At 43.7% G+C, this 26,391-nt stretch overlaps 3 protein-coding genes across 4 annotated transcripts; all 3 read left to right on the top strand.

Annotated features, from left to right (window-relative positions):
- The first annotated feature begins 284 nt into the window (after nt 1-284).
- LOC108090479 (putative sodium-coupled neutral amino acid transporter 11) lies at nt 285-16,950 on the top strand. Of its 2 annotated transcripts, XM_017189177.1 has the most exons (11): nt 285-335; nt 605-864; nt 3,968-4,027; nt 9,524-9,835; nt 10,025-10,139; nt 10,997-11,249; nt 13,102-13,172; nt 13,248-13,409; nt 13,512-13,624; nt 13,703-13,894; nt 14,925-16,950. In XM_017189177.1, the coding sequence occupies exons 2-11, from the start codon at nt 808-810 to the stop codon at nt 15,165-15,167; spliced, it is 1,578 nt and encodes a 525-aa protein (XP_017044666.1). In that variant the 5' UTR covers nt 285-335; nt 605-807; the 3' UTR covers nt 15,168-16,950. The 2 variants fall into 2 exon arrangements, with proteins under 2 accessions (XP_017044666.1, XP_017044667.1); XM_017189178.1 differs by lacking the exon at nt 3,968-4,027.
- A 41-nt stretch (nt 16,951-16,991) lies between these two features.
- LOC108090478 (phenoloxidase 2) lies at nt 16,992-19,883 on the top strand. Its single transcript, XM_017189176.2, has 4 exons — nt 16,992-18,074; nt 18,138-18,233; nt 18,680-19,441; nt 19,507-19,883. The coding sequence occupies exons 1-4, from the start codon at nt 17,091-17,093 to the stop codon at nt 19,717-19,719; spliced, it is 2,055 nt and encodes a 684-aa protein (XP_017044665.1). The 5' UTR covers nt 16,992-17,090; the 3' UTR covers nt 19,720-19,883.
- A 129-nt stretch (nt 19,884-20,012) lies between these two features.
- Nucleotides 20,013-23,421, top strand: LOC108090564 (angiotensin-converting enzyme). The gene is made up of 6 exons (XM_017189305.1): nt 20,013-20,105; nt 20,979-22,235; nt 22,620-22,837; nt 22,905-23,027; nt 23,080-23,258; nt 23,315-23,421. The coding sequence occupies exons 1-6, from the start codon at nt 20,064-20,066 to the stop codon at nt 23,323-23,325; spliced, it is 1,830 nt and encodes a 609-aa protein (XP_017044794.1). The 5' UTR covers nt 20,013-20,063; the 3' UTR covers nt 23,326-23,421.
- The last annotated feature ends 2,970 nt before the right edge of the window (nt 23,422-26,391 follow it).

The raw sequence follows: 26,391 nt of genomic DNA, 5'->3' as shown, positions 1-26,391 counted from the left end.
GCTGACCCGACAGTGTGGCAACTTTCGCTTTCGTTTCCGGCTTCTGTTTTGTTATTGTGAGAGCCCTGTTCGTGTGTGAGTGTGTGGGTGTGCTGGCGTATGTGTGGCGATTTCAAAGTCAGACAGCAACAACAACGAGAGCATAATGAGGGAAAGAGAAAACAGCTGCGACGCGCGGAGAGAGAGCACAGCGGGAGCAGAACTTCGGCAGCGAGGCGACGCGACAGGACAGCGCTAACGGTATCCTTGTTGAGAGTTTCGCAATATATTTTTATTGCAGCAGTCTCATCGAAAGCGTCGAAGCAACCAAATCGCATCGAACACCCGATAAATCGGTTAGACAATGCAAAACTCCATTGAAAAACACACAGCCCCCAAAACAACCTTCATAAATTCTAACAGCAAATACTGAAAAAGAAATCACGCAAAATAAGATAACAAGTTTGTTTATTGTTCGGTGACAGTGCTGAGATTTGTGCGCCAGTTCTTGTATAACTCTTCATAATTAACAAGAAAACTAAAACTGTGTTGAGCCTGCGGCCAAGTTGTGTTCTCCCCGTTGTTTTATCTTATTTCAGTTGAAAATTTGTTTGTTTGCTTGCAGGCGGCTGCTCGAAAAAATATATCCAGCTACTTCATATAGGCCAGCCAACTACCCACCTTAAACTAAACCGAAACTAAACTAAAGCTAAACTCGACTAAGTAAACGAAATAACTGAAACTGAGGCCAGAGGCTGTTACAACTTTTACTATTAGCCAAGTTAGACCAACAAAAATAGAGGGGCAAACCCAACCAGACCAAGCAAAATGAACGACAGTCGACGCAACACGGCCACGGAATTCAGCTACATACTGCAGCGCCAGGTGAGTCGCTTCGTAATTACATGCACTTAGTTCAGTTTGAGACGCGCCTGTTTTTCGAGTACCACCCCTAGCCTCCACCCCCCACCTACACCCCCTCCACTGCCCCCTGAAATCACTGAAAGCACCCGCCACTCGAGCACTTCCTCCGCGGAAACCTAATTGCACCCATCTCAGCCGCAGAACTCCGACTAATTGCACCCACGCCAACTGACTGATTGGCCAACTGGCCAACTGCAGAGTGCATAATGGCCGAGCATATGGCAAAAGTCGGGCTTCTCGGCACTAGCATTGTTGCCCCACAGCGAAGTAGTTCCGTTCTGAAGAATGCAGTAGCGCACCTGTTTCCGACTACCAAAATTACACTTCTGGCAAATGGCCCACTTTAGCATCACTTTCAATAATTGAAACTCATGGTAATGGTTAAACCTTTCCCAGCTTAGGTTGTATTTATCATAGAAAATAAGTTTTCGATTAACTATTTACCAATCCGATCATTGAATATCATACTGTATATTCTCATAAAAAAATCACAATTTTGGAACTTACTTTGTAATTGCGCCACATTTAAATTAAAAAAAGTTGTATTGCCTGATGAAAAGTCTTTATATTCATAATAGTCTCTGGCAAAAAAAAAAACAAAATGTCACAGTCAATTTGACATAATTCTGTAAAGTTTCCTCTTGTTGAATATAAAAAAGAGACTTTTATGCACCTTCGTTGATTAAAAGTTTTTCCTTCACTTCGCGTAGCTATTTCAAGGATTTCAAAAAATCCTTGTTAAATAATACCCACTGCAGATAGCCATTCACAAAAATAGTTTTAGGAATGTGATTCTTCTTGTTCGTTTTTTATTTCGTTTTGTACTTTACCTTATTGCAATTTTGAAATTTACATTTTTATAAATCCTCTGCTTTCCGTCAAAGAATATGCAATTATGCACTCTTCTCTCCCCTTCAATAAAACATTTTCACAATCACAATTTTTGTGTGCTAACATTTTTTGATTTTTGAAATTATTCTGCTAAGAGAAACACGTACCCGTCAAAAATGCTCTGGGAAATAATCAATTTCGAGCTTTGTCAACTTTGCTGGTAAAACAAATTAAATTTGCGAGCGGAAAGTCACAATAGATAAACGCATCCTGGGCTGCCCAATGAATTGTTAATAAACAAAATGCCCGTCGATCAATCATGGCTTAATAAATGCCCCGTCGACATTTGCATATGAATCTGGCCAAGGGGATTTGGCCTGGGATTTCGGTGGCCGGAGCTGCCGACGGGTTATGCCCGATAATCCCTTAAGCTCGTTATGAATTCCATTTCGCTCGACTGCTGGAATTGGCTTGCGTGTCTTGCTGCTCAGTCCGCACAAACGCAGGCACACACACTCGAAATCCATTGCCAACAGCCAACAGCCAACAGCCAGCAGCGAACAACCCACAACTCACAACCCGTAACCCGTAACTCGTACTGTGGGAAAAGACTGTTAAATCAATTTGTTTTCAGCACCCCGTGGCACTGAGGTTCCCGGGAATTTCCCAGCCCCAAAAACGAGAGCGAGACAATGACACATTAGAAGCATCGAATCGTGTCCTGATTGAGTGATTATCCAAAACACAATTCTCAACATGCTATGATTGATGACGGGCAATCGAATCAATCGAGTTTGGTGGGAAGGGGAAGGGGAAGGGGATGCCCCCAAGGATTCAGCTATTTATTGTCTAACCGATGACCTTTGACGGGCGTGAAAATTTGTCCGAGATCCTTCAAGATTTAATTAAGCTCTCCCAAGGGGGCGGTCGCCGAAAGTGCTTGAGATAACAAAATCAATAAGCGGCCGCTTCGACCTTTAATTACACAACACCAACGCAAGGATTTATGGGACCTGCTCCAAGTCTCTACATCTATATCTATTGTGTGTATATATCTGCCACATAGCCACAGCCACATCCACTTAATCGTCGCTTAGTATGCATGGCATGCGGTGGCATCGCCGCGCATCTGCTGTCTGGCCTTGGTCCTGCGGCTCCTCCTCCCGGTCCTTGGGCTCCCCCAGCGCCATTCCCCCCTGCCACCAAGTTGCAGCTGTGCCAGCTGAGGCATCAAATGGGAATGTCGACGGCAGCAGAACAGCCCCCCTCTGAGATAACAGAAATCAATGTCAACTGCAGCCTGAGCTCTTGGCCCTGGGGAAAGTAGTTCTCCGACACTCCGTGCCGACAATTAAGTTCGCATCGGAATTTCAAATGGCCCGCAAGCCAGTCTCTTCAATTGACCCAATTAAATCAAACATTGTTCGGGGGAAATGGCAAGTCGTAGACCGGAAAACCCAATTTAAATATAGAGTATTTCCAAAGGCACTCACTATCGATGGTGTTCAACAGAGTCCTGGAACAGCAGACGGAGTCCGTTCCACGTGGCGTATGGGTAACGGGCATCACGCATACGCCACCGCTAGCGTTATGCAATAACTGTTGCACGGCCCAGTGCTGCTCAGCCATTCCGATTCCGATTCCGACTCGCAGGCAATCAAGGTGAATCGCCAAATCCCTTTCGGCAGCCGGCTAAGTCCTTCCACTCCTGGTCCTCCAGTCGGAGGGTTCCTCCAGTTGGTAAGGGGAGGTGTCTGAAATCGTTTCGATTTCGGCGCCTCACGGATTCCGCCGCCGCCACTTCCCACTTTTCCCGCTTTTCCCACTTTTGTGGCAGCAGAACAATAAAGCCAAACACTGTTCGCGTCCGTATCTCGGAAATTGACGGCCAAAGCGATAAAAAAAGAAGGAAAACACAGAGAAGCACTGAACTCGCGAGCGCATTTCCCACAGCGAAATATAAAAACACGTGTTCCATAAAGATATGTGCACACCCCACTATATATATATATATATATATATATTTATATATATTATACGTATACCATGTACAGATAGAGCTCATGTATTCGGCATGCGAATAAATTGGAATTTTTTGCGGAATGATTCGCATGTGCATGCGATTTTGATTTGATATGTACTTTACGTTTATGTTTTAAGCGAATCATTCAACGCGCACTCGATTGTTGTGGAGTGAACTCGATTTAATGGCTTACCATTTGATTTTCATCAGGGCAGCGATGTGTCGGTCGCCGAGGCTTATGCATTCGATGACTTCAACAACATAATGAAGGTAAACTTTGACCCACATTCCCCTGCACCACATTCACTTGCACTGCGAACCGTGGTCGTCGTGTTCACATTCTAGTCCCCTTCACATTCATTAAATTCCGGCTAACGCCTACACTTCATGTAAGGTGGTTGGGGGGGTGAAAAACATGGCCAAAATGGAAGGATAATGGCGAGGAGGGGAGGGCGGGACATATCTGGCATTCTGGCCGCGACCTTCTCCGGGCCCTTTCGGGCGGTACAAATTGCTTTTGGTCTCTGGACATCAAAGGAATTTTCTTATTAAGAAATACTTCCTTGCCTACTTCGCGAGCGCCTTATTAAATATTGCATCGAGCAAAGTCATGTGCGAGTTGATAATGAAGATATATTACATCTGAAATTGTTTACTTTTATTGCATACTTTTCGACAGACTTGGTGGGGGAAAGATGGGGAACTTAATGATAAGTTATTGTGCGGAGCATGGGAATGAAAAAAGAACAGGAGCAGTGAAAAATTTTATAACTAGTTTTCCTTTTTATCCTTAAGCTTAATAGTTAAAATTTAAGTTGTCGCTTAAACAGGAGAGTAAACACAAGACTTAAGTATTTTTTTATAGCTACTGCACTTGCAATAAACTCTTTAGGAATATTTAAAATTCTTAGTTGACAAGTTATATTAAAGTGAGAATTATAGCTTCGTGTTTGTTCAAACATTCACGGAGATAATGAGATTACGCTAAGTGTAAAGTCATGTTGAGGAAGGCGGCTCGTCCGATGGCGAATAAGTCATCCATCTAGCTTACTGCTTATTAAATGCCACCAAAAGACGAACCAAGACCAGTGCAAGCTGGATTGGCTTTAAGCCGAACCTAATCCGGACAACTAATACCAGAGAACGCCTGTCGCAAAAAGCAGGAAAGGCTTTTCCCTACACACGCCCGAACATAGTTGGCTTTTCCGGGGAGGAAGGAGGAGGGAAAGAGGGGGAAAAGCGGGGGAAATACGACCCAGAACTTGAAGGGAACATTGTGTAATATTTGATGCATTACCATGCATAAGTAAGGAATGGCAGTGAGTGAGTGTGCCGGCCCTTTGTTGTTTTCTAAGGCCTCGCACCGAAACTTTTGCTGTTGGCGAAGCCATTAGGCAGCCAAGGCTGGCCAAAAAAATGCCAGCATTAACGAGTGGGAGAGGGTGCGAATAAAAGAAGCCAAAAAGCCCTGATTGTTTGCACAACTAATGGCCGCGCCGGCTCAAAGGCAAATTGCCAATAGTTGAGACACTCAGCCGGCTGTTTCTCAATTAGGTTAGTTCCAGCAAAAACTGGAACAGATGTTGGACTTGGACGGCCACAAAGACTGCTCATTAATTGCAACGAAAGGGAGCTGAAAAAATTGAATTAAACACTTAAATTGCAGAGCACAATGTGGCTGAAAAATGTGGGAAAACTATGCATTTCTTTACATTCCAGTTATAAAAGCAATTATGAAATGCTAGTTAGTTTATTTAGTGCATACTGCTTTAATGCAAATGCTGAAAAAAAAATACGAAATTCATGTTCGCTTTTCTAGTTGAGCATAATTCAATTAAATCGCTTGGGAACACTTTAAAAAGTTATTTAACTTTGAAACTCGTTGATTGCGAATTGAGCCGAGCATTATTGAATTAAAGCGAAACTTTCCGGCTCGCTGAAATTCGAACAAAACTCGACTGTGTCACCATTTTCCTATTATTTTTCTGTGCTGTGCAGCGGCGAAAGGTCAAACCCTTTTCCATTTCCCCGGGAAAACGCCGCCCAAACCAGAGACAAAACTTAAACCGAGGACCATTTGGCTGCCGTGCATGTTTGTGTTTACTTTTGCACTATATAGTGAGCGGAGATCGGGGTATCCGGGGGGATATAGACGGCAGTAGGCTCTGTTTGTCTATTGCAAGGGGGAAGGGAAAGGGGGAAGGGAAAGGGGTGGGGAAAGGGGGAGGGGCAGTGTGGAAAACCCGGGCAACGGCTGAAACTGAAAGGACAACAATGCCGACACGGCTGTGTCAATAGTTCAGCGGGACACGAATTGCAGTGCAAAAACGGTGCATTTTTAGTGCCAGCCGGCAGGTTTTACTAGCATTGTGCCGTTTTGGCATGTGCATAATTTCAGCTCTCTGGTTAATTGTTTGGCCAGTCCCAGAGGACCACCAACTGGCCCGAACCCTCCAAATCTGGGCGGTGAACGTGTGTTTGCCGTCGACTGGAACGCTTTCATTAAAGTGCAAATTGTTGCTCCCATTGTGCCGACGTCGTTCTCTAATTTCATTAGGCCAGCCAAATATGTGTCCAAAGTTTTGGCCAAACAGCATGTTTGTTCATTTGTATTGGGTCCGGCGAATGTTTGCCTGCCAGCAGTATTTGTCACACAAGTATTGCTGTCACCTTGCCAACTTAAATCTCGAACAAATTAGTTTTAAACTTTCGTGGGGAATTTATAATTGTGTTCAAAAGTGATTATGAGAAGGATATTTAAATGGTAACTCAAAAAATTCAAGTGTCCAATTAATTTGTCTGCAACTTGTTTAAATGAATTTACCTTTAGCAAGCTAAACATAAAAAAAAACCTTGAGTTACAGAATACAGAATTTGAACTACAAAGTGGAAAGTTTCTTTTTTATTGCAATGCAAAGTTCTGTTGAAAATTATTGAGCTCCCTGCAAGAACAAAATAATTTTGAAATTTTAATTTAGTTTGAAACAAAAGTCTGTAGTCGGTTTCATATTTGTTTTTTTCGACTTAAATAAATGAGTTTTCTTTTTCCTTTTCAAACGTTGCGAAAAGTCGACATGTGTTTGGTACTTGTTTTTGTGGCTTGCAAAGGTTATTTTACGTTTTGCCACATTATTTATGTATTATTATTATGTGCTTCTATCATCCCCTGCAATTAATTAAAATTTCAATTACTTTTCCATTTTCTTCTTTGAAAGCCTTCCTTTGCTTGAATAGGAAAAGGGTATTTTTAATTCCATTATCCAGGAACATGGGTTCAACTTTATTCAGCTGGTGAACAGGAAATGTTCGTTGGAAGTGAGAAAGTGGGAAATTGTTACAGGTCCAAAGACATGAGTGTTATTAATTAAAATCGTGCAGTGCATAAAATGGTTTGTTTGCCATTAGGACGGAGAGCCCAGAACATTTTCAGAATATTTCCAGGACCCACCAGGTGAATCCCCATTCCAAAATCCAGATTCCAGATTGGCTTTCGGCATTCGTGTGCGGCGTTGCTACCATATTTGTGTTTGAGTTTGTATTTGCCTTCGACAATGTTTGTCTTTTATTAGAATCGTTCTGTCGGACAGGTTTTTCTCTCAGGTGGAAAGGTGGAAAGCGTGTGAGCACGTGCGTGTATGGGTGAGCACCTGTACCCGAGTACGCGAGGATCCAGCAAACAGTTTTCATCTCTTGTTTCCTTTTTTTTTTGCCAGCTTTCCCCGGTTCACACGCTTTTGACTCAATTGAGTTTCGACTACGATTTTTGTTACCGCTTCGCTTTCCTTTTTCCCCTGCTAAATTAATTGGATTGTAAGGTTTAATTGCTGACAGGGGAACGCAGGGAAATTATTTATGAGAATTCAGCCGAATGTTAATGCTGGCATTTGGAGACCCAACTTCGGATTTGACCCGAAAATTCGCTCGATCGAACAGCGGAAACAGATTTATTCATTCATTGATATTATTTATTCAGGCAATTATTTATGATTCCTGATGCGCCTCGTTTGCTTCGGTGATGGAACTTTCACCCGCCCAAGGACAAGTGGCCATAACAATTTAATGGCGGGGTAATGTTCTATATGATAAACTAATCAGGCCAGCTGGCTATAAATTATCCTGTTGAGAGTGTCTGCTTCTCCTCCCAGCCTCCCAGCCTTCGAGGTTTCGAGTTTTTCCTCCGCCGGCTCAAGATTAACGTTGGCCCATTCGCCTTCGACGGCGCAATTTGTTTTCCTTTTTTGTTGTTGCTTGTTTGTTTTCCCATGCTTTTCCCTTGTTTTTGAAGGACGAAGGACTGCGGGCCACTGACAACGGACACTCTGTAATTTCATTGGGCCTCGGCTGCTGGGCGGGCAACCTTGTCCTGTTGGCCCAGCCTTGGCACTGAGACCGTTAGTTTGACTTTGGCCGGGTTTCCCGTGCCTCGTAATTAGCCATTTTCTTTGATACTCGACGGCACTTTCAGCGGTGGCTCAACACCAACCTTCAACCTTCAACCCCAACTCACAACCCCCAACTCCCAGCCCCAAAAAACACCTCGTTGCGACCTTTGACGGCACTTAATTGAATTGAAAAGTCGACTCAACAGGCGCGTAATTTGCCTTTGGAAATGTTCATTAGCCGAACACCTCCAGAAACCATTTTAAAGTAGTTCTGGAAAATGTTTACTCTACCCTCGCTCCACACTCTACTCGCTTTTAAAATGGGGCGTTGGGGGCAAGGCTGCCGAAGTGTAAACTTTTCCGTTGTTTGTTTGCCGTTTTCCCCCCCGAAGTTCAGTTGCGAGAACTTCTTTAATTGCCAGCTGGCCAAAGTTTTTCTCCAATTTGGCCTTATCCCTTCGGCTTTTATTATTCTGCTGCTGCTGTTTTATTTTTTAGTTGCCATGCTGTAAATGTGCGCTCCAACATTGGCCCGCTCTTCGTGACTTTATGACGTGGCTGAGGAATTTTATTTATGTTTATGCGGGAGCTCTTGATATAAAATTGTCTTTTATGGCAGGCGGCTGGAGCCGGGGATCTGCGAAACTCGTTCTAGCGAAACACGTACATAAACAGGTAGCAAAAAAATGGGGTATCAGATTTCAACTTAAATTGTTTACTATTAAAACATATTTTAAAAGTTAAAGTTGATATTTAATACACTAAAATAGAATTGAAACCTATTAAAACAGTTTTATTTCTAACCGAAAACCAATTAATTGATACAACATATATTTTATGAAATATATTTGTTATTAAAGTAGCTGAAATTGTGTTTAAATATTTTATGCTTTTATTATTCTTACATTCAAAAACTATTTAAAATCAAAAAATTAATCCTTCACCCAATATTATGTTTCACTTCATTTTGTATTTGATGATTTATAATTTGTCAATTTTTAGTTTAATTATGTAATCGTATCCCTACAAGTTGAAGTTTCTTTTGCAAGACTTCCCCTTTATTAAGTGGTTTTTTCTCAGTGCACTCATAGCAGATGGGGGAAGGGTTTTGGCACAACCGCAATTTACGATACGGATACGAGCTGCCTTTGTCTTTAGCTCCACCTGAACGTTGCGTATACGCAACATTGGCCAGCGGGGGGTGATTGGGAAGGGGGTTGGAGTGACACGGGGGTGGTAAGAGTGGGTCCTGTTGGTTTTGCTTTTGATGTAAAGAGCCACTCGAGGCAATTTTGCGCTCTTATCCCAATCAACGTGCAGTAATGGAGGACACGAGGGAGACCGCTTGCTAACCTTTGTTGTACGTTACGTTACGTCCTCCTAGAACAACCATCAGACACATCAGCAACAGGGCCAGCCGCAACAGCAACAGCAGCAACAGCTACAGCAACATCAGCAGCAGCAGCAGCAACAGCAACAGCAGCAGCAGCAACAACAACAACAGCAAGCACAGCAGGATGCCGGACTGGGGGACACGCTGTCCTCGCTGCCACAGGCATCGTTCAACTACATCAACTCCATCGTGGGCAGCGGAGTCATCGGCATACCCTACGCCCTCCACAGGGCCGGGTTCGGACTTGGCCTCGCCCTGCTCATCCTGGTGGCCTACATCACCGACTACTCGCTCATCCTGATGGTGAGTGGCAAGCCCTAAATCGACGCCTTCTTTAGATCGACTTAGAGCGCCAATCAGCCGAATCAGGCGAATCCAACTTGCATTTCCGCTTAACGTTGGGCCCATGTGCCATTTTCTGGATAATTAACGAGTGCACTTTGCATTTGCGAGGGCGTGTGTGCAGCCGTTCAAGCCTCATTTCATTTGCAGGTCAGATGCGGCCACATCTGCGGCAGGTTCAGCTACCCGGGCATCATGGAGGCGGCCTACGGCAAGTACGGCTACTACTTGCTCTCCCTCCTGCAGTTCATGTATCCCTTCCTGGGTGAGTCCATCGGTCAGCCCCTCTTTTTCGGGGGGATAAATATAACGCTGCATGGGGAACCTTACACTACCTTACACTATATATAGCTATTTGTTTCATTACGTGATCGATTAACAAAACAAAATTGTTTTTGCCTGCTATTTATTATTGTACTGCATCGTTTTATTTGTATGATTGCTTCAGGGGAAAGCTTTTGCTTTTTAAAAAAGAACGTGGTTTTCAGTTATAACTTGTAAAACAATATTTATACGTTTTATAATTATTTTATTGTTTTTTTAAGGGCATTATACGTTTTGTGCTTGGTATGAAACTTCTAATTCTTATTTCAGAAATTCAAATTCAGTGACCAATTCTTTTAAAGTAACTTATATTAAATATATTAAAGGCCTAATGATTAGTATTTAAGGTTGAAGCTCGACTGTATACTATATAACTCAAACAGAATAAGAGGAAGAATTAAAGGAAAGAGTTCATAAATAATTCTACTTTAATCAGGCTGACTTATATTTTTGCTCATTCATAAATAAGGAATTTCCAACTTAGAAGCATGTTTCTGTTATTACGCTATATTAATTATAAACTTTTTTATCTTGTACATAAAAAAACCTATATTTAATTTATTATCATGTTTCCTGAAAATCGAAGCTAAGCCTTGAATTGATAATATTTTCCAATTATCCCAGGATTAGACATGAACTTTTTCATTATGAGCATAAAAAATCTGTTTTCTTGTTAAATTTTAATTTGGTATTCTACGTTTGGCACTCAGACATTTTTTATGGGGCAGTATAAATTTGATGAGCCATTTTTTGTGATCGAAATTCTGTGATATGATAACCCTCCCCTTCTTTTTTCAGCCATGATATCCTACAATGTGGTGGTGGGGGATACGCTGTCGAAAGTGCTGGTCCGCTTCTTTCCCTCCTGGGGCGGTTCGATGGGGGCGGTGCGGCTGGGCGTGGTCTTCTTCGTCAACGTGGGCGTGGTGATGCCCCTTTGCCTCTATAAAAACGTCTCCCGACTCGCCAGAGCCAGCTTCATTAGCCTGGCCTGCGTGGTCTTCATCCTGTTTGCGGTCATCATCAAGCTCATGTCGGGCGATTATAAAGTGTAAGTATGTCAGCACTTTCCTTCATTATGTCTCCCCAAGAAATTCGCACATAAAAAGGGTTAAATCTCAGTTCGATTAAAATACAACCCTTTACTCTGTGTTACATTTAATGTGGCTTACCTTTTTCCAAAGCCTTTTTCCAGTTGAATTCATCAAATCAATTATCCCTAAATGCAGTCGACTTTCGCACGTTTCTAACCCAAATGCTTGGCGTGTGAATTTAATTGAATACTGTTTTGCTGAAATGCCAACGCCTATTGATTGAGCCAATTAACGCTTGAATTCAGCTTACAAATTACGATTGTGCTACTAACTGACGGCTGACCTGCATAATTGATTCAGTAGCAAAGTTCAATCAGCGGGGAAATATTACAAATGGAATTTTGAAAATTAGTCCGTGTTCATAGGAGCCTCACGATTTCAATTACTGATAATTATAAAATTAGATTAAATAATCGTATGCAAAAGCGTTGAAATTTTGGTGGTTTTAACAAAAGATGCTAATTTCCATTTCATAGTGATTTTCCTTCCTTTTATTAAACGTAGATTTCTTGCCTTTTTTTTGCCAAAGCAATTTATAAAAGTTATAAAAGAAGCTATAATTTATTTGCAATTTATGGCACAATTTGTTTTAATAAATTTGTAAAAGAAAGCAATATTTTTTCTTGGTTTTGTTTAGACCTTAAAGTAAAAGCGTTTTAACATTTAAGATGGCAAACCAATTTATATAAATTACCATAAATATTATAAGTATTAAAAATTGTACTTTTTCTGTTATTAAAGTTATTAGCGATTGGATATGATTTCAAAAAGGTGTTTGCTTCTAATCCTTTTTAAAACTTTCACTTTTTAAAGTTATTCCAAAAAAACCTTGAACATTGAGGTTGGCTAAAGCACTTTAACTTGGCCCTTAACTTTCTGGCTGCCAAAGCAATTTATAAAAATTAGCACAAAAAAAAAAAAAACGTAAATAGCGTCGGTTAAACGCGTAAAGATTTATTTACATTTTAATTACAAATTGTGTACTTTTGCTCGATTTTGCCCTAACCGCCGACAAAGTTGCAACCAGTTGGACCTTAGCTGGGGAATAGGGCTTTGGCTGCGGGTGGTTGGATGCCCCTCCCCCCATTTGTGGGTGCTGGTGGTTTGGGCGGGTGCACAAGTGGTGGTGCTGGGGTGGTGCTAGGGTGGCTCTGGGCTTTAGTGCTAAGTGGCGCTTTAGTGTTTTCAAATCTGTGGCAACTGCCCGGGGCGGTGGTGCTCCTCCTCCTGCTCCTGCTCCTCCTGCTGCTCCTCATCCCGCTCCACCAATAGCTGCCCCGCCCACTCCTTGTCCCGCTGGTGGTGCAGAAGCTGCTGGGGGAGCGCAGAGCAGAGCTCATAAAATTTAGTGTGCCACTTGTTTGCCTTTTATGGCTTTTCATTAGGCGAGTCGAGTTGAGTCTGTTGCAGTGGCAACTAAGTTGTATGCATACATACGTCTATGCACTGCAAAGCCAGAGGACGCGCAACACTTTCTCCCCTGCACTTTCAAGGTCACTTGGGAGGGGAGGGGGAGGAATTGGGGGGTTGAAGCTCCCCTTTCGGTTGAGGCAAACCTTGGCGAACCTTGAATGCTGCGTCTGCGTCTGCGGTGGGCATAAAATTTAAATAAATTTCCAATTTGCGGCTGGCTGGCTTTCACCCTTCTTATCTTTCGGTGCGCACCTTTTGTTTTCCCACTCATTTTTTATGCGAATAATTCACATTTCCGGGGGCCGTGAAATGTTAATTTGGTGTTAACTTTTGTGTAATGTAATGTTTCCTGGGAAAAACCTTTTTCCCTTGTCCTTTTCCTTTTCTTCTCTTTAGAACGGACACGGCGGAGTCGTGGCGCTTTGCCAACTCGGATCTTATCCCGGCCACGGGCATCATGGTCTTCGGTGAGTTACGGCCTGGTTTGCCACTCGAGCGTCTGTCTAACCATCCATCCATCCATCCATCTATCGAACGGACAGCCTTCATGTGCCACCACAACACCTTCCTCGTCTACCAATCGATGCGCGACGCGACCCTGGAGCGCTGGGAGAAGGTCACCCACATTTCGATCGGATTCGCCTGGACGGTGGCGGCCCTCTTCGGCATCGCCGGCTACTCCACCTTCCGCGCCCTGTCCCAAGGTGAGGGATTGGCCCAAATTGCATTTAATTGACGGGACAGCTAATTTGGTAATCCACTGCCTGCTTGTCTGTCTGCCGACGGGATTTGTTTCACTTTCGCAGGCGATTTGCTGGAGAACTACTGCTGGGATGACGACCTGATGAACTTCTCGCGTGTCCTCTTCTCCATTTCGATACTGCTGACCTTCCCCATCGAGTGCTTCGTCTCCCGCGAGGTTTGTCCCAAGAATACTCCAATAAAGTATCGATGTCTCTGAAACTCACGTGTTCATTTCTCTGTAAATTCCCAACAGATTGTGCGCGCCCTAGTCCATCGGTTCGTGCTGAAGGAGCCCATCAGCGAGTTCACCCAGGACAAGGACCCCAGCCTGGAGAAGGGGGCCATCATCGATGAGTACTCGAAAGCCATTACCATGGCCATCGTGTTCAGCGCCTTCGTCATCTCGCCCATGACCGACTGCCTCGGCTCGGTGCTGGAGCTCAATGTGAGTGCGATTCTCCCGTGTCCTCAATCCTTGATTTTCCCTCCATATCTGCTGCTCCAAGAACATACAAAATGGGCGGGTTACCCTTGACCAGAAGAAGTGCTTAAGGGGGGAAGAAGAGAAAACGTATCTAAGTTTAAAACTAGCGTACATTAATCCAATTAAATCAGCAGATTTCTCAGACTCTCAAGATCCTGCAAGACTGAAAAATATTAGGTTTTTAAGTGTATGTTCCTATCTTTATTTATATTTCCATCTAAGCTAAAATCTATACATTTTTGTTGGGTCATTAATAACTGCAAACTTTCGTAAGAAACTATTTTAACTTTGTGCAGAGATAAAAGCAGCTTTCTTATCACATTTTATGTTTATTCCGGGTTATGTTTTTCTGTGGTAATATTCACGATAAAAAAAGCCAGCTGCTTAACCGCAAAAAGTGAGAGTTTCGCTTAAATTAATCTATGGTTCTTTTAAAAACTGACTCAGATAAGAGGACCTACCAAATGCAAAACCCAAAAACCTAAACTACCTTCAATCGATATTCTGTTTTGTATGAATTATTTAACAAACATTTATATTTTCAACTTGCTTATCATATTCAACTCAATATCTGGCTCTCATAAGTATTGAAGCTGTTTGAATTTAAAGCTTATTTATGACTTTTTGGTTTTCTGCATAAATGCAAGCTGAGCCCATTTTATATTCCTTTTTAAGTTTTCAAAAGACGAGGCAGCCAATATTTTAACGTGGCCTGTTCAACAAAGAATCTGTATATTGCCCCGGCTTCATCAAATACATCTGAGACTAATTCGAACATCAGCATTCACATTGGGGCAGCAGCAGCCTCATGGCCAAGTTTATTATCATCAGTAGGTCGTTTGGCCCCTGCATTCTGGTCACGGGTATTGGCCACATTGCCGATCCCAAATGGCGCTCACAAATTGTGGCCCGAACCGGGTTCTTGTATTTGCCATGCAAATTTATGCCCCGACTGGTGCTTTTCTCTTTTTCTCCTTCTCCTTCCTTTCAGGGTCTCCTGGCGGCCATTCCCTTGGCCTACATCCTGCCCGGGCTGGCCTACATCCAGATGGAGCCGCACGCCCTCCTCAGCCGCGAGAAGCTGCCCGCTCTGGGCCTGGTCGTCTTCGGAGCACTGGTGACCATCCTGGGGGCGGCCGTCCTCCTGCCGGGACTGATGGGCGGCGACTGCCGGTCGGATATTGTGATGGGCTACTGCCGGCAGGAGTTCCAGAACGCCACCGCCTCGAATTAAGTGGAATGAGTACGGGAAGGGAACGGAACAAAAGCGGAAACGGAAGTCAACTCACGAGTTTACGGGGTGCGGGTTGGGATCGTATTTATTGGGTTTAGTTTTCGATTTCGGTTTGAAACCCCTGAGTTCCCCTGAGTTCGGATAACACAGCTGCACCAGTCGCATCGAAAGAAACTTGTACCTGAGTCCCCCAGACGTTCAAAGTATCTGCGTAAGTAGAGTAAAGTAGGCAAAGAGTTGAGTTGTAATGGCCACTTGGCCAACGGATTGGTGATACGGGCGAACCTCAGTACAAAGGCCAGGCATTCTCTGCGATCGAGCAAACCCTGCATAGTTGCACCGGATATACATACATATATAAATTTACTGTGTACATTTCGTTGGATCCCCGTTGTTGATGTCGATATTGTTGAAAGTAGCGAAAGTTCCTCGATATATATGAGCGTGTATTTTGAAGCCACAAGGCTGGGAAGGCAAAGAATTGAGAGAGCGAAAGTGAAGCAAACTAAACCAAACTAGAACTAGATGTTATCCGTAGCTTTAGCGTAGTCTGAAACTATTTGGGCACCAATATACACATGCAATCCTTAACGACAACCGACTCCCCAGTTGAGAAGCAAATCAAAATCGAACAAGTATTATACCGACAACTATTTGTAACTATGTATGTAAACTATATACTATATCTATGCCCCGACGTTACTACGTTTTATATATGTATATGTGTACAAGGAGTAGACAACAGCGCTTTAAACCAAAACCAAATCAAAATCAAAAACAAATCAAACTATACTCTTTCCATTAAAAACACATCGATTCGAACAACAGTTTTGAGTTGTTAACGGCACTGAATTCTGTTTTGAATTGCGTATATACATACACACACAACAAACACGATCGAAGATTATATATACACATAGATATATTTTTCTACAACTCTTGGTTTATACTGCACGATATTTTGTAAATACATGTGTATGCATTTTGGATGTGATTAAAGTCAGTTTACACCGACACAAGCCAACACACCTTACTTACTTTCTCTTCGGGCTGAGAGATCGGAACCAAGCTGAAGACCCATCCACTCTGTATTCTGTACTCTAAGAGCTTAACACTACATATCATGGCCAAGGGACACGGGCTTTTCGAGGATACTTTTTACAAGACCTAACCAACTGAAACTAAAGCTATCGCCTAAACACAACGAAAATGGAAACTGAAAACCGGAAGCCGGAAACTGAAAACCGGAAACTGATAACTGAAAAACGGACGACAGCAGGAGACAATTTCCACAGACCTCTTGTATATACACGCTATATAGATCCGCTTGTATCGTATATAGCAGTACGATATTCCACATGTTCTCATTCGCCAAATATCTCGTTGTATCTCTCTTTAGCGCAACGCTACTCAAAAATGTATATCAAAGTTGTAGTTGGGAATTAGGGAGGTGTTCAGCGATTATAGCCGAGTTGTAATTATTATTGCCGCATTATGCATGTAGCGACATATATATACATATAACTAATTGTTTAGATGGGATGCGAGCCGGGAGTCTTGATTTACAACGCAGGCATAACCCAGAGATAACCAAATCCGATTTCATTCCAATAGAACATATGTTTAGATAAGCTACAGCAAACCAAAAAACCAACTTGAAATATTCTTAAAATAATAAAAAATGCATTTTAGAAATATGCTAAACACTGCGGTTTCCTTATCTCCGCAGACCGAGCTAATTTTCTCAGGCCCTCTGCGGTTTTACTGGTGATAATGTAGTTCCGTATCTTCAGAATTTCGTATAAAAGGGGAAGCTATTTCTCTGGATAGTCACAGTTGTGAAGTGCCAGCGCTTCCAGTGACATTCGTTCTCCTAGTTTCCTTTTGGGTTTCAGCAGTAACACTCCAATTCTTCCATCAACAATGGCTGACAAGAAGAATCTCCTCCTGCTCTTCGACCATCCCACCGAGCCTGTGTTCATGGACAAGGGCAAGCAGGTGACGGTCTTCGATGTGCCGGACTCCTTCCTCACCGATCGCTATCGCCCGATCAGCAACGAGGTGCAGAGCCGCGTCGGCGAGAAGGTGGAGCAGCGCATCCCAGTGAGGGATATCTCCATTCCGGATCTCAGGATCCCCATGTCCCTGGGCCGCGATGAGTCGTTCTCGCTCTTCCTGCCGAAGCACCGCAGGATCGCCGGTCGCCTGATCGACATCTTCATGAACATGCGCTCCGTGGACGATCTCCAGAGTGTGGCTGTCTACGCCAGGGACCGCCTCAATCCGGTGCTCTTCAACTACGCCTTGTCGGTTGCCCTTCTCCATCGACCGGACACGCAGGGCTTGGATCTGCCCTCCTTCTCGCAGACCTTCCCCGATCGCTTCATCGACTCGCAGGTGATCCGCCAGATGCGGGAGGAGTCCTTTGTGGTGCAGCCCGGCTCCCGGATGCCCATCACCATTCCGCGGGACTACACCGCCTCCGACTTGGATCCCGAGCACAGGCTGTGGTACTTCCGCGAGGACTTGGGCGTCAACCTGCACCACTGGCACTGGCATCTGGTCTATCCCTTCGAGGCCACCGACCGCAGCATCGTGAACAAGGACCGACGAGGAGAGCTCTTCTACTACATGCACCAGCAGGTGATCGCCCGCTACAACGCCGAGCGGTTCAGCAACAACCTGGCCAGGGTGCTGCCCTTCAACAACCTCAGGGAGCCCATCGCCGAGGGCTACTTCCCCAAGATGGACTCCCTGGTGGCCAGCCGTGCCTGGCCGCCGCGCTTCGAGAACACCAAGTTGAACGATCTCAACCGGGAGGCCGACCAGCTGAACGTGGAGATCGGCGACCTGGAGCGCTGGCGCGATCGCATCTACGAGGCCATCCACCAGGGATTCGTCCTGGATGTGAGTATTGGATGGGTTTTTTTTCAATGTATATGTGGTATTATATGGTATTTTAATTGGCAGGAGCGTGGCAACCGAGTGCCTTTGGATGAAGCAACTGGTATCGATACTCTGGGCAACATGATCGAGTCCTCTATTCTGTCGCCCAACCGAACTCTGGTAAGATTACAAACAATATGTATAACTATTTATGCGGAAAAAAAAAAAATTAGATTTGAACAGAAAGATAAAAGAAAGAAAATTTTGTATTTTAAAATCCTTGTTTCAGTTATCTCCATATTTCTTATTTTGTATTCCTTTGCCAGGCAATTAAACATTTATTCCTTCTCTAATTGATTGAAAAGTTTTTAAGTTTAAAAAGATTGAACAGTATCACGATTATATTTTAATAATTTTTAGAGCTTTTTGATCAGTTCAACGTTGATGTAAATCTTAAAGGTACTATTTGAAGTGTTAGAATAGTTTGACAAACGATTAATCAGATAACCATTTTTATGAAGACAGTTTTCGAAACATATTAAGCCTGAGGAATACCAACAGATCATTCTTTACCTCATTTTGCTTATGTTCCTTGTTCAAAAACCTAATAATTTCCTCTCTTGCAGTACGGTGACCTGCACAACAACGGGCACACGTTCATCTCGTACGCCCACGACCCGACTGGCAAGCACCTCGAGTCCTTCGGAGTGATGGGCGATGTGTCCACCGCGATGCGCGACCCGGTGTTCTACAAGTGGCACTCGTACATCGACCGCATCTTCCAGGAGCACAAGTCCCGCCTGCCGGCCTACTCGGACACCCAGCTGAACTACTCGGGCATCTCGATCTCGGGCATCGAGGTGGCGGTCAACGGCAGTCAGCCCAACCAGCTGACCACCTTCTGGCAGCAGTCGGACGTGGACATGTCCCGCGGCTTCGACTTCCTGCCCCGCGGCAACGTCTTCGCCCGGTTCACCCATCTGCAGCACCTGCCCTTCACCTACACCATCAATGTGAACAACGACAGCGGAGCCCAGCGGTTCGGCTACGTGAGGATCTTCCTGGCCCCCAAGAACGACGAGCGCGGCCAGCCCATGTTGATGCGGGAGCAGCGCCTCATGATGATCGAGCTGGACAAGTTCGTGGCGGCCCTGAACCCGGGACCCAACACCATTCGTCGCCGATCCACGGAGTCCAGCGTCACCATTCCCTTCGAGCGAACCTACCGCAATCTGGATGCCAATCGTCCGGCTGCTGGATCTGCGGAGGAGCTGGAGTTCAACTTCTGCGGCTGCGGCTGGCCCAACAACATGCTGATCCCCAAGGGTCTGCCCGAGGGTCTGCCCTGCCAGCTGTTCATCATGGTTTCTAACTACGAGAATGATAGGGTGGGTATTACAAACAATAGATAACCATTACTCCTTCTTAATTTAAAATGATTTCTTTCTCCCAGGTTGACCAGCAATTGGTGGGTCTGTGCAGCGATGCTGCATCCTATTGCGGAGTCCGCGATCGCCTCTATCCCGATCGCCAGTCCATGGGCTATCCCTTCGACAGGTTGCCACGCAGCGGAGTCGACCGCCTGGTGAACTTCCTCACGCCGAACATGAGCATCGTGGACGTGACCATTCGCCACGACAACCGCACCGTTCAGCGCCAGAACTAGGAATGATGATCCGCTCCTGACCAGATGATGACCACCTGATCCCAACGATCCCAACGCCCTGACCCGATTCGATGGCCTCGCCCCTTCTAGATACACAACTCTTAGCAATCTACTGCATCTTTATTGAGCCGCTTAATAAACAAGACATCATGGCATTCCACGCAGCCACTTTTGTGCTCAATTATTGGGGGTCGGCCTCCGACGAGAATCGACGGGAATCTCTCGCCGATTATCAGCGCTTATCAGTCGCCTCTGGGAGGCTTTAAATGCCCGCTCCTCGGCGGAGGAGCTCAGTTCGAGAAGATCCGGTGTCGAGTGCGAAAGTGAAACCGCTTCCCGAGGAGATGGGCCCCCTTCTACTGCTGCTGCTGATAGCGGGCACTGCCGTAAGCAATATTAAGATTGAATAATCTATGGGATCCCACCAAAAATAATAGATTCAGTACATTCGAACTCACCTAATTGCGTAAAGAATTGAATTTCGTTGTGTGAAAAAGTGGGTAAAGAAGTCATAAGTCTTAGTTTTCTTACTGATTTTGTAGATGCCACCAGTTAATAACAATAAAAATTAAAAATGTGAAAAATAATGTATAACAATTACAAACGGCAGAGCAACAAAGTTCAGATTATTTAGTTTTAAAGGAGCTTAAACATGACTTCGAATTTACCTTATCAACGGTCTTGAAAATGATGGGGATTTGCACAAAGTATGTCATTCTAGTCTTCTATTAATTAATTTATGCACATTTTTTTAATAACGAATTTGCTATCAAAGGTTAAGTTCCTTTTTCCGAATTGTAGTTCTAAAATAAAACAAGCTAAATTTGAAAACAAAAAAGTAATAATAATATGACAAGAACAACTCGAAACCATTTTGGTGAATTTAATCAAATATGACTGCTAATTTAAAAGTACCTTATCAATCATTCTTAGTTTCTAGTGATTTATTTGCCCACACTTTTTTTTGATAACGATTCGACGAAGCGTGGACCTTCTATTATTGGTTTAATGGCTTTTCCCAAATTGTAGTGGTTGAATATAAATAAAAAACAAATTTTGCAAACAGAAGTAGTATTATAAATAGGTCAAGAAAATATGAAACCACATTGGTTTCCTTATCAACCAACGGCCTTAAACATCATATTGAATAAAAGATCTTCTAACTTTTGAAAGACTTATTTGCACACACTGTTTTTGATAACGATCCGACGAAGCGTGGACCTTCCTTAATTGGTTTAATGGCTTTTCCCGAATTGTAGTGCGCAAATGCAGCTGCCAACGCTGACCTGGAGGCCAGGACGTTTGCGAATCAGTCGAGTGAGCGGTACTACAGGTTCTACAACCAGATTGCCGCCGAAACCTACTCGGCCAACAACGAGGAGGACTTCGATGCGCTCTTCTCCAAGCTGAACAACGTGAAGCGCATTGCCGAGGAGCTGGTGAGCATCTCCCGCCAGGCAGCTGGATTCGATCTGGACAGGATTCGGGATCCGAAGACCAAACACGCCCTGCAGGAACTTCGCACTGCGGGAGATTTGTTCGTTTTAGGAGATGACTACTTTTCCGCGGTGCAGATGAACCTGGCCGCCCTGCAAACGCTCTCCACGGATAAGGACATTGAACCGTATTTAGGAGGAGCTAATATGCCCAACGAGGACGACAGTCCCCTGGCCTACTTCCCGGACATCCAGAAGATCGTGCAGAGCAGCCGGGATGCCGACGAACTGAAGTACTACTGGGAGGCTTGGAGGGAAAAGAACCAGCTGTGGGCCTCCCTCAACTTCTACACGATTGTGCAGTCGTACCAGCGGGCGGCCAAGATCCTGGAGGTGCCGGTGCACAAGCTGTGGTACCGCTACGACAGCCAGGAGATGCTCCAGCAAATGGAGCAGGCGATGGTGGAGCTGCGACCCGCCTACCAGCAACTCCACGCCTTTGTTCGCCAGGAGCTGCACCAGAAGTACGGTGGCGAGGTGGTCTCCTTGGACGGTCCCATTCCGGATCACCTGTTCCAGCAGGTCCTGGAGCAGGCTTGGGCTGGTGGCAGCATCCTGGAGCAGTACTACCCGCGTGCCCAGTTGCCCGAGTTCGATGAGTTCGTGAAGCACTTGAGTGCCAAGGCCATGGTGAACGAATCGGAGAGATTCTACACCTCGCTGGGATTCGAGCCTCTCTCTGAGGAGTTCCACAAGAACCAGCTGAAGGAGCCCAACCAGGACAGTCCCAATGACGACTGCAGGCCCTCCATCTTCGACCTGACACCCCATGTGTACCTCATGTACTGCGAGAAGGTAAGCTTCCGTAAGCTGATGCAGTATCACAGCCACATGGCCAGGGTCTACTACGCCCGGCAGAAGAGCCACCTGCCCTCCTACTTCTTCAAGGCCTACAACCTGGAGTTCGCCGTGGGAGAGGCGGTGGTCCTCTCCGCCTCCTCACCCGCCCACCTCACTGGACGCCGCCTGGCCAAGGAAGCCCTCGGCGAAACGGCCCTCATGAGCCGCCTATTCCGAATGGTAAGTAGTCTGTTTTTAAGAAAAATAACCATTGCATATAACCATTACAAAACTTACGGATAAACAAATCACAACTTAGCAACTTACAATATTTAAAGTTTAATATAATTATGATATTCGGCGAAATAAATATTTTTATTAACACATTCTTCGAAACATTTAGAAAAATTAGCAAAAACCAACATATTGGATTTTGCCCAAAGGTTGTAATGCTGTTCTTTCGGATTCATCTTCGGAAAATTTAAATAGAATATAAATTTCGTTCTATACTTTACCATTATTTAATTTTAATAAAATATAGTGTTTGGGTTCTTTTTTTCTACGTTTTCACAAATTTTTTTTTTATTTATTTAAGATATATCTCCTAATTATTATTTTTTTCAGGCAATCCACACGATCCTTACCATCCCACTGTACTACGTGCACACCAAGGTGATGCATGACCTTCTGAACGATACTGTGGATATGGATACAGTGAACAAGCACTACTGGCGACTGATGGAGCAGCATGCAGGAATCGAACCGCCTTCAGATCGATCTGAGGGAGCCATTGATTTTCCCTACAAGTTCTACGTCAACATTGACCAGAGTTTCCAGACTCAGTGAGTTTAATGTTCAGAACAAGCTTTTATAAAAGAGTTTACAAATATTGCAAATATTATATTCTAGGAAATTTATTTCCGAAATTCTGGGCTACCAGTTCTACCGCGAGTTCTGCAAGAAGAGTTTCAACAGAGGACCACTGCACAACTGCGATTTCTTTGGAAGTATGGCAGTGGGCAACAGTTTAAAGTGAGTTGCTCAAATTCTCCCCAAGACCTAATTACTTAAAAATTTAATTTAGGTCCATGATGTCCTTGGGTTCGACCAAACCCTGGAAAGAAGTCGTTTCCAGAATTCTGCCCAATAACACTGGACTTAGTAGCTTGGCTTTGCTGGAATACTATCAACCTGTTTTGGGTTGGCTAAACAAATATAATAAGGATGCTAATTCCAAAATTGGATGGACTGCCACAAAGAAAAGTGAGTTTAACTACCACAATATATTTATAATTTACTAATTGCGTTTATTATTGCAGAAATTGTTTAAGACTTCATAGTGTAGCTTTCAAAGAGCCCAATTCTGTTTGTTTACAAATATAAATAAAGTTATTTCTCTACTCTGAGAAACTTTTCCATTTTCAAATGACGTTTTTATCTTTCAAATTTTGATTTGAACTTGTAACCGCTTTATAACAGGCACTAAGCAACACTGATGGGAACCGGGTATATGACTGAAACGGTTCACTCTAACTAGTTATTTCACTCGCACCTACTTGCACATAGCTGAAGATGTTAAATTGACATACAGTGTGTGCTAGAGCGAGATGGGATTAGTACTTTTTGGGCGCGAATAAAAATACGATTTAAAATTCAAACACAAGTACTTCGAATTAAGTAATTCAGAACAAAGGTTAAGACATTTTAAGCTAAATTTTAACGCATAGTTTTAACACAAAATTAAAAATAAATATTACTACGAGGTTTCCTAAAAATAACTGTGTTTCGGTAAATGACAATAAATTTTCTTTAATGATTTGTTGTTAAAGAGGTCTTCCCCAAACTATGTAAGTTAAGTTTTGCTTAGAGTTTAAGTGTCCGAAAACAGAATTAGATGGATATAGCTAAATCGGAAGCATAATAATCGAGTGTAGATAAATACAGTTATATTCAATAACAAATTCCTCTTTACATATTCGACATATTTTATTGTTAACTAGATGTCTTGAATGTAGGCTTAAGGATAAGAAGGTATGCTGAAGCTGTGTGCTGTTGACCTCGGTGCTCTGAAACTGACCGGTTTCCGACAAACCAAATCTCACCCTATTGCAAGGTGCAGCAGCTTATTATAAAGCCACGGCTGACAGCGGTACGCCTCTAGAAACTCGGTGAGTGTCACTTGAGTGAAAATGCTATGGTAGCGTGTGTTTGCCAGTGACCTATAAACCTTCCTTTGGAGGTGCTCTATCACACACAAAAAAATACCGCATTAAAATCGGTTAGTGCGTTCTGAAGTTATAGCTTTATAGCGGAAGGAAAACCTGACTTTTAGAAAACGTTTTGTATGGGAAAAAATAGAAATATCTGTTTTTAGGGCCCTCCCGGAAATTATTCGATTTTTTCTCGCCTTTTAAACCTTCCCTAGACCTCCACGAACATTTCAAGACTAGGATAAGATAAATCCGTTCAGCTGTTCTCGAGTTTTAGAGAGACTAACGAACAGCAACTCATTTTCATATAATGTTTTTCTTGCTAAATGAATCTACTCTTACACAATATATTCCTAAGATTGTTAAAGAATTTCCCAACTGTCCATCAGTCAGCCGGAAAATCGGTTCCGGCTGTGGGCAGGTTGACTTTTCCTTTTAGTTTCCACCGTGTCTGACCACAAATAGCCGGTGACGACTGCGTTGCAACCTCCAAGAGTCGAAGAGCCCTCGAAATGTGGCTTTGGCTGCGTTAAAGTGTCGCAATCCGATGTCGAGAGTCTGTCCTCCGGTTTGAAGTCCATCCAAGCGCACCGCAGCTCGTTGTGCGTTCGCCGCTTGATTGCATCCACCAGCCACATCCACATCCACATCCACATCGAAGACCATGTCCACGTCCACATCCGACCGAGACACTCTTGCGGTGGTTGTCACCAGACATGATGACGATCTGCCTGTTGCCCACGTCACAGATACACTCACCCTACACTCTGTTGGTTATAGTGATGGAATATGTAACTTGGTTTTGTTTAACAATATATAATAAAAAACATTAAAAATTTTCGTTATTAAAAATGAAAACAACTTATCGTATTTACAAGGAATCAAAGAAATTAACATTTAATAACCTAGGAACTCTTTTTTTTGGGCGGTATACAAATTTTATTAGTAAAATAGTATAAACTAATTTAGTAAATTATTAATCTACTTAAAAATTTTTGAGAATTTTCAATTTTGTTTGATATAGTATTAACAAGTTAGGTTATAGTTGATTTTGTTAAAATATCACAATTTTAATTTATTAATCAATGTTTAATAAACATGGTCTTATTTCTGTTATTAGTTTATGTACTATACAATGTAATTATTCAGATTAAACATTAGCAAACAATTTTAGCCTACTTATTACTTTACATAATTTTGTTTTTATAGGCCTAACTTAACACATGGGGTACTTTAAAGGGTTTCTTCGTTTTAAGTGGTATTAGGGTAACACCAATTCGGTTGCAGACTGAAGTGCCGGACTTGGCGACTTGCAGCTGCCACGCTTCACTTGCTCGGCGACTGGCGAAAGGTCAGCGGTTCTGCCTGCGTCCGTTCGCTGTTCGGTCATTAGCCAAGACAAAGTCCAAGCCCGTCAAATTGTGGAGCAGTTGCGGGCGGCAAGGTCGGTGGAATGCCATTCCCCCTCCCCCTGGGAACTCCTCCCTGGACAAATGGACAACCCGTCAGCGGGCGTTCCCCATTTAGCTGGACGACTGCTTTTCCCCAACTGGATTTCCTTTTCGCTTTTCAGCGCGGGGGCGTTCGCGGCAAATGGGCGAGTGCTCTGCGTGCCGCCTTCTTCGTGGTTATGTGGCAGCTGCAGTTGCAGTTGAAGTTGCAGTTGCAGTTGAAGTTGGCGATCTGCAACTCTGCCTGCTGCTAATTGCGCCAAATTGCGGTGGCCGCGGAATGAATGGCCGTGAAATTGAATCATTTCCAGCTGCAGCAGAAGCAGGCACTCTACACTCCACACTGCACACTCGACTCGAATCCAACTTTGACATGGCCCGCCGTCTGTCCATCCGGACTTCGGTCCGTCCCGAAATGGAGTTGAGTGAAAGGCACCCACGCCGTCATCCAGGTATTTCTCCTGCCTTTATGCAAGCTTTTAACCGAATCAAAAAGAACGAACATTCCAAACTCTATATGCTCTGCAAAAAAATATTTAACTGTGTGCAGCATAATTAGTATAATTTGTACAATATTACATGACTTGCAATCGTTTACTATTTCGGAATGACCAACTACAATCACAGAAGTCTTTGATATGCAAATAAACTAAACTTGCTTAACTGAAAATACCTTTAATAAAGGTAATTAAACTGCCGTAATTGAAAGTATTATCGAAGTTCGTGCACGAAATT

Source organism: Drosophila ficusphila, unplaced genomic scaffold (genome assembly GCF_018152265.1).
Source record: "Drosophila ficusphila isolate 14025-0441.05 unplaced genomic scaffold, ASM1815226v1 contig_414, whole genome shotgun sequence".
Classification (NCBI taxonomy): Eukaryota; Metazoa; Arthropoda; class Insecta; order Diptera; family Drosophilidae; genus Drosophila; species Drosophila ficusphila.
Note: the sequence above shows the minus strand (reverse complement) of the source record. Positions and strands in the feature narration are given on the sequence as shown.

Excerpts from the sequence above, each read along its gene's own strand:
- LOC108090478 (XM_017189176.2), top strand. The coding sequence starts at position 17,091 with ATGGCTGACAAGAAGAATCTCCTCCTGCTCTTCGACCATCCCACCGAG. Across the intron at positions 18,075-18,137 it reads ACCAGGGATTCGTCCTGGAT|GAGCGTGGCAACCGAGTGCC; the intron begins GTGAGTATTGGA and ends TTTAATTGGCAG. Across the intron at positions 19,442-19,506 it reads CTAACTACGAGAATGATAGG|GTTGACCAGCAATTGGTGGG; the intron begins GTGGGTATTACA and ends TCTTTCTCCCAG.
- LOC108090564 (XM_017189305.1), top strand. The coding sequence starts at position 20,064 with ATGGGCCCCCTTCTACTGCTGCTGCTGATAGCGGGCACTGCC. Across the intron at positions 20,106-20,978 it reads TGCTGATAGCGGGCACTGCC|TGCGCAAATGCAGCTGCCAA; the intron begins GTAAGCAATATT and ends CCCGAATTGTAG. Across the intron at positions 23,028-23,079 it reads GCAGTGGGCAACAGTTTAAA|GTCCATGATGTCCTTGGGTT; the intron begins GTGAGTTGCTCA and ends AATTTAATTTAG.
- LOC108090479 (XM_017189177.1), top strand. The coding sequence starts at position 808 with ATGAACGACAGTCGACGCAACACGGCCACGGAATTCAGCTACATACTG. Across the intron at positions 13,173-13,247 it reads CACGGGCATCATGGTCTTCG|CCTTCATGTGCCACCACAAC; the intron begins GTGAGTTACGGC and ends TCGAACGGACAG. Across the intron at positions 13,625-13,702 it reads AGTGCTTCGTCTCCCGCGAG|ATTGTGCGCGCCCTAGTCCA; the intron begins GTTTGTCCCAAG and ends AATTCCCAACAG.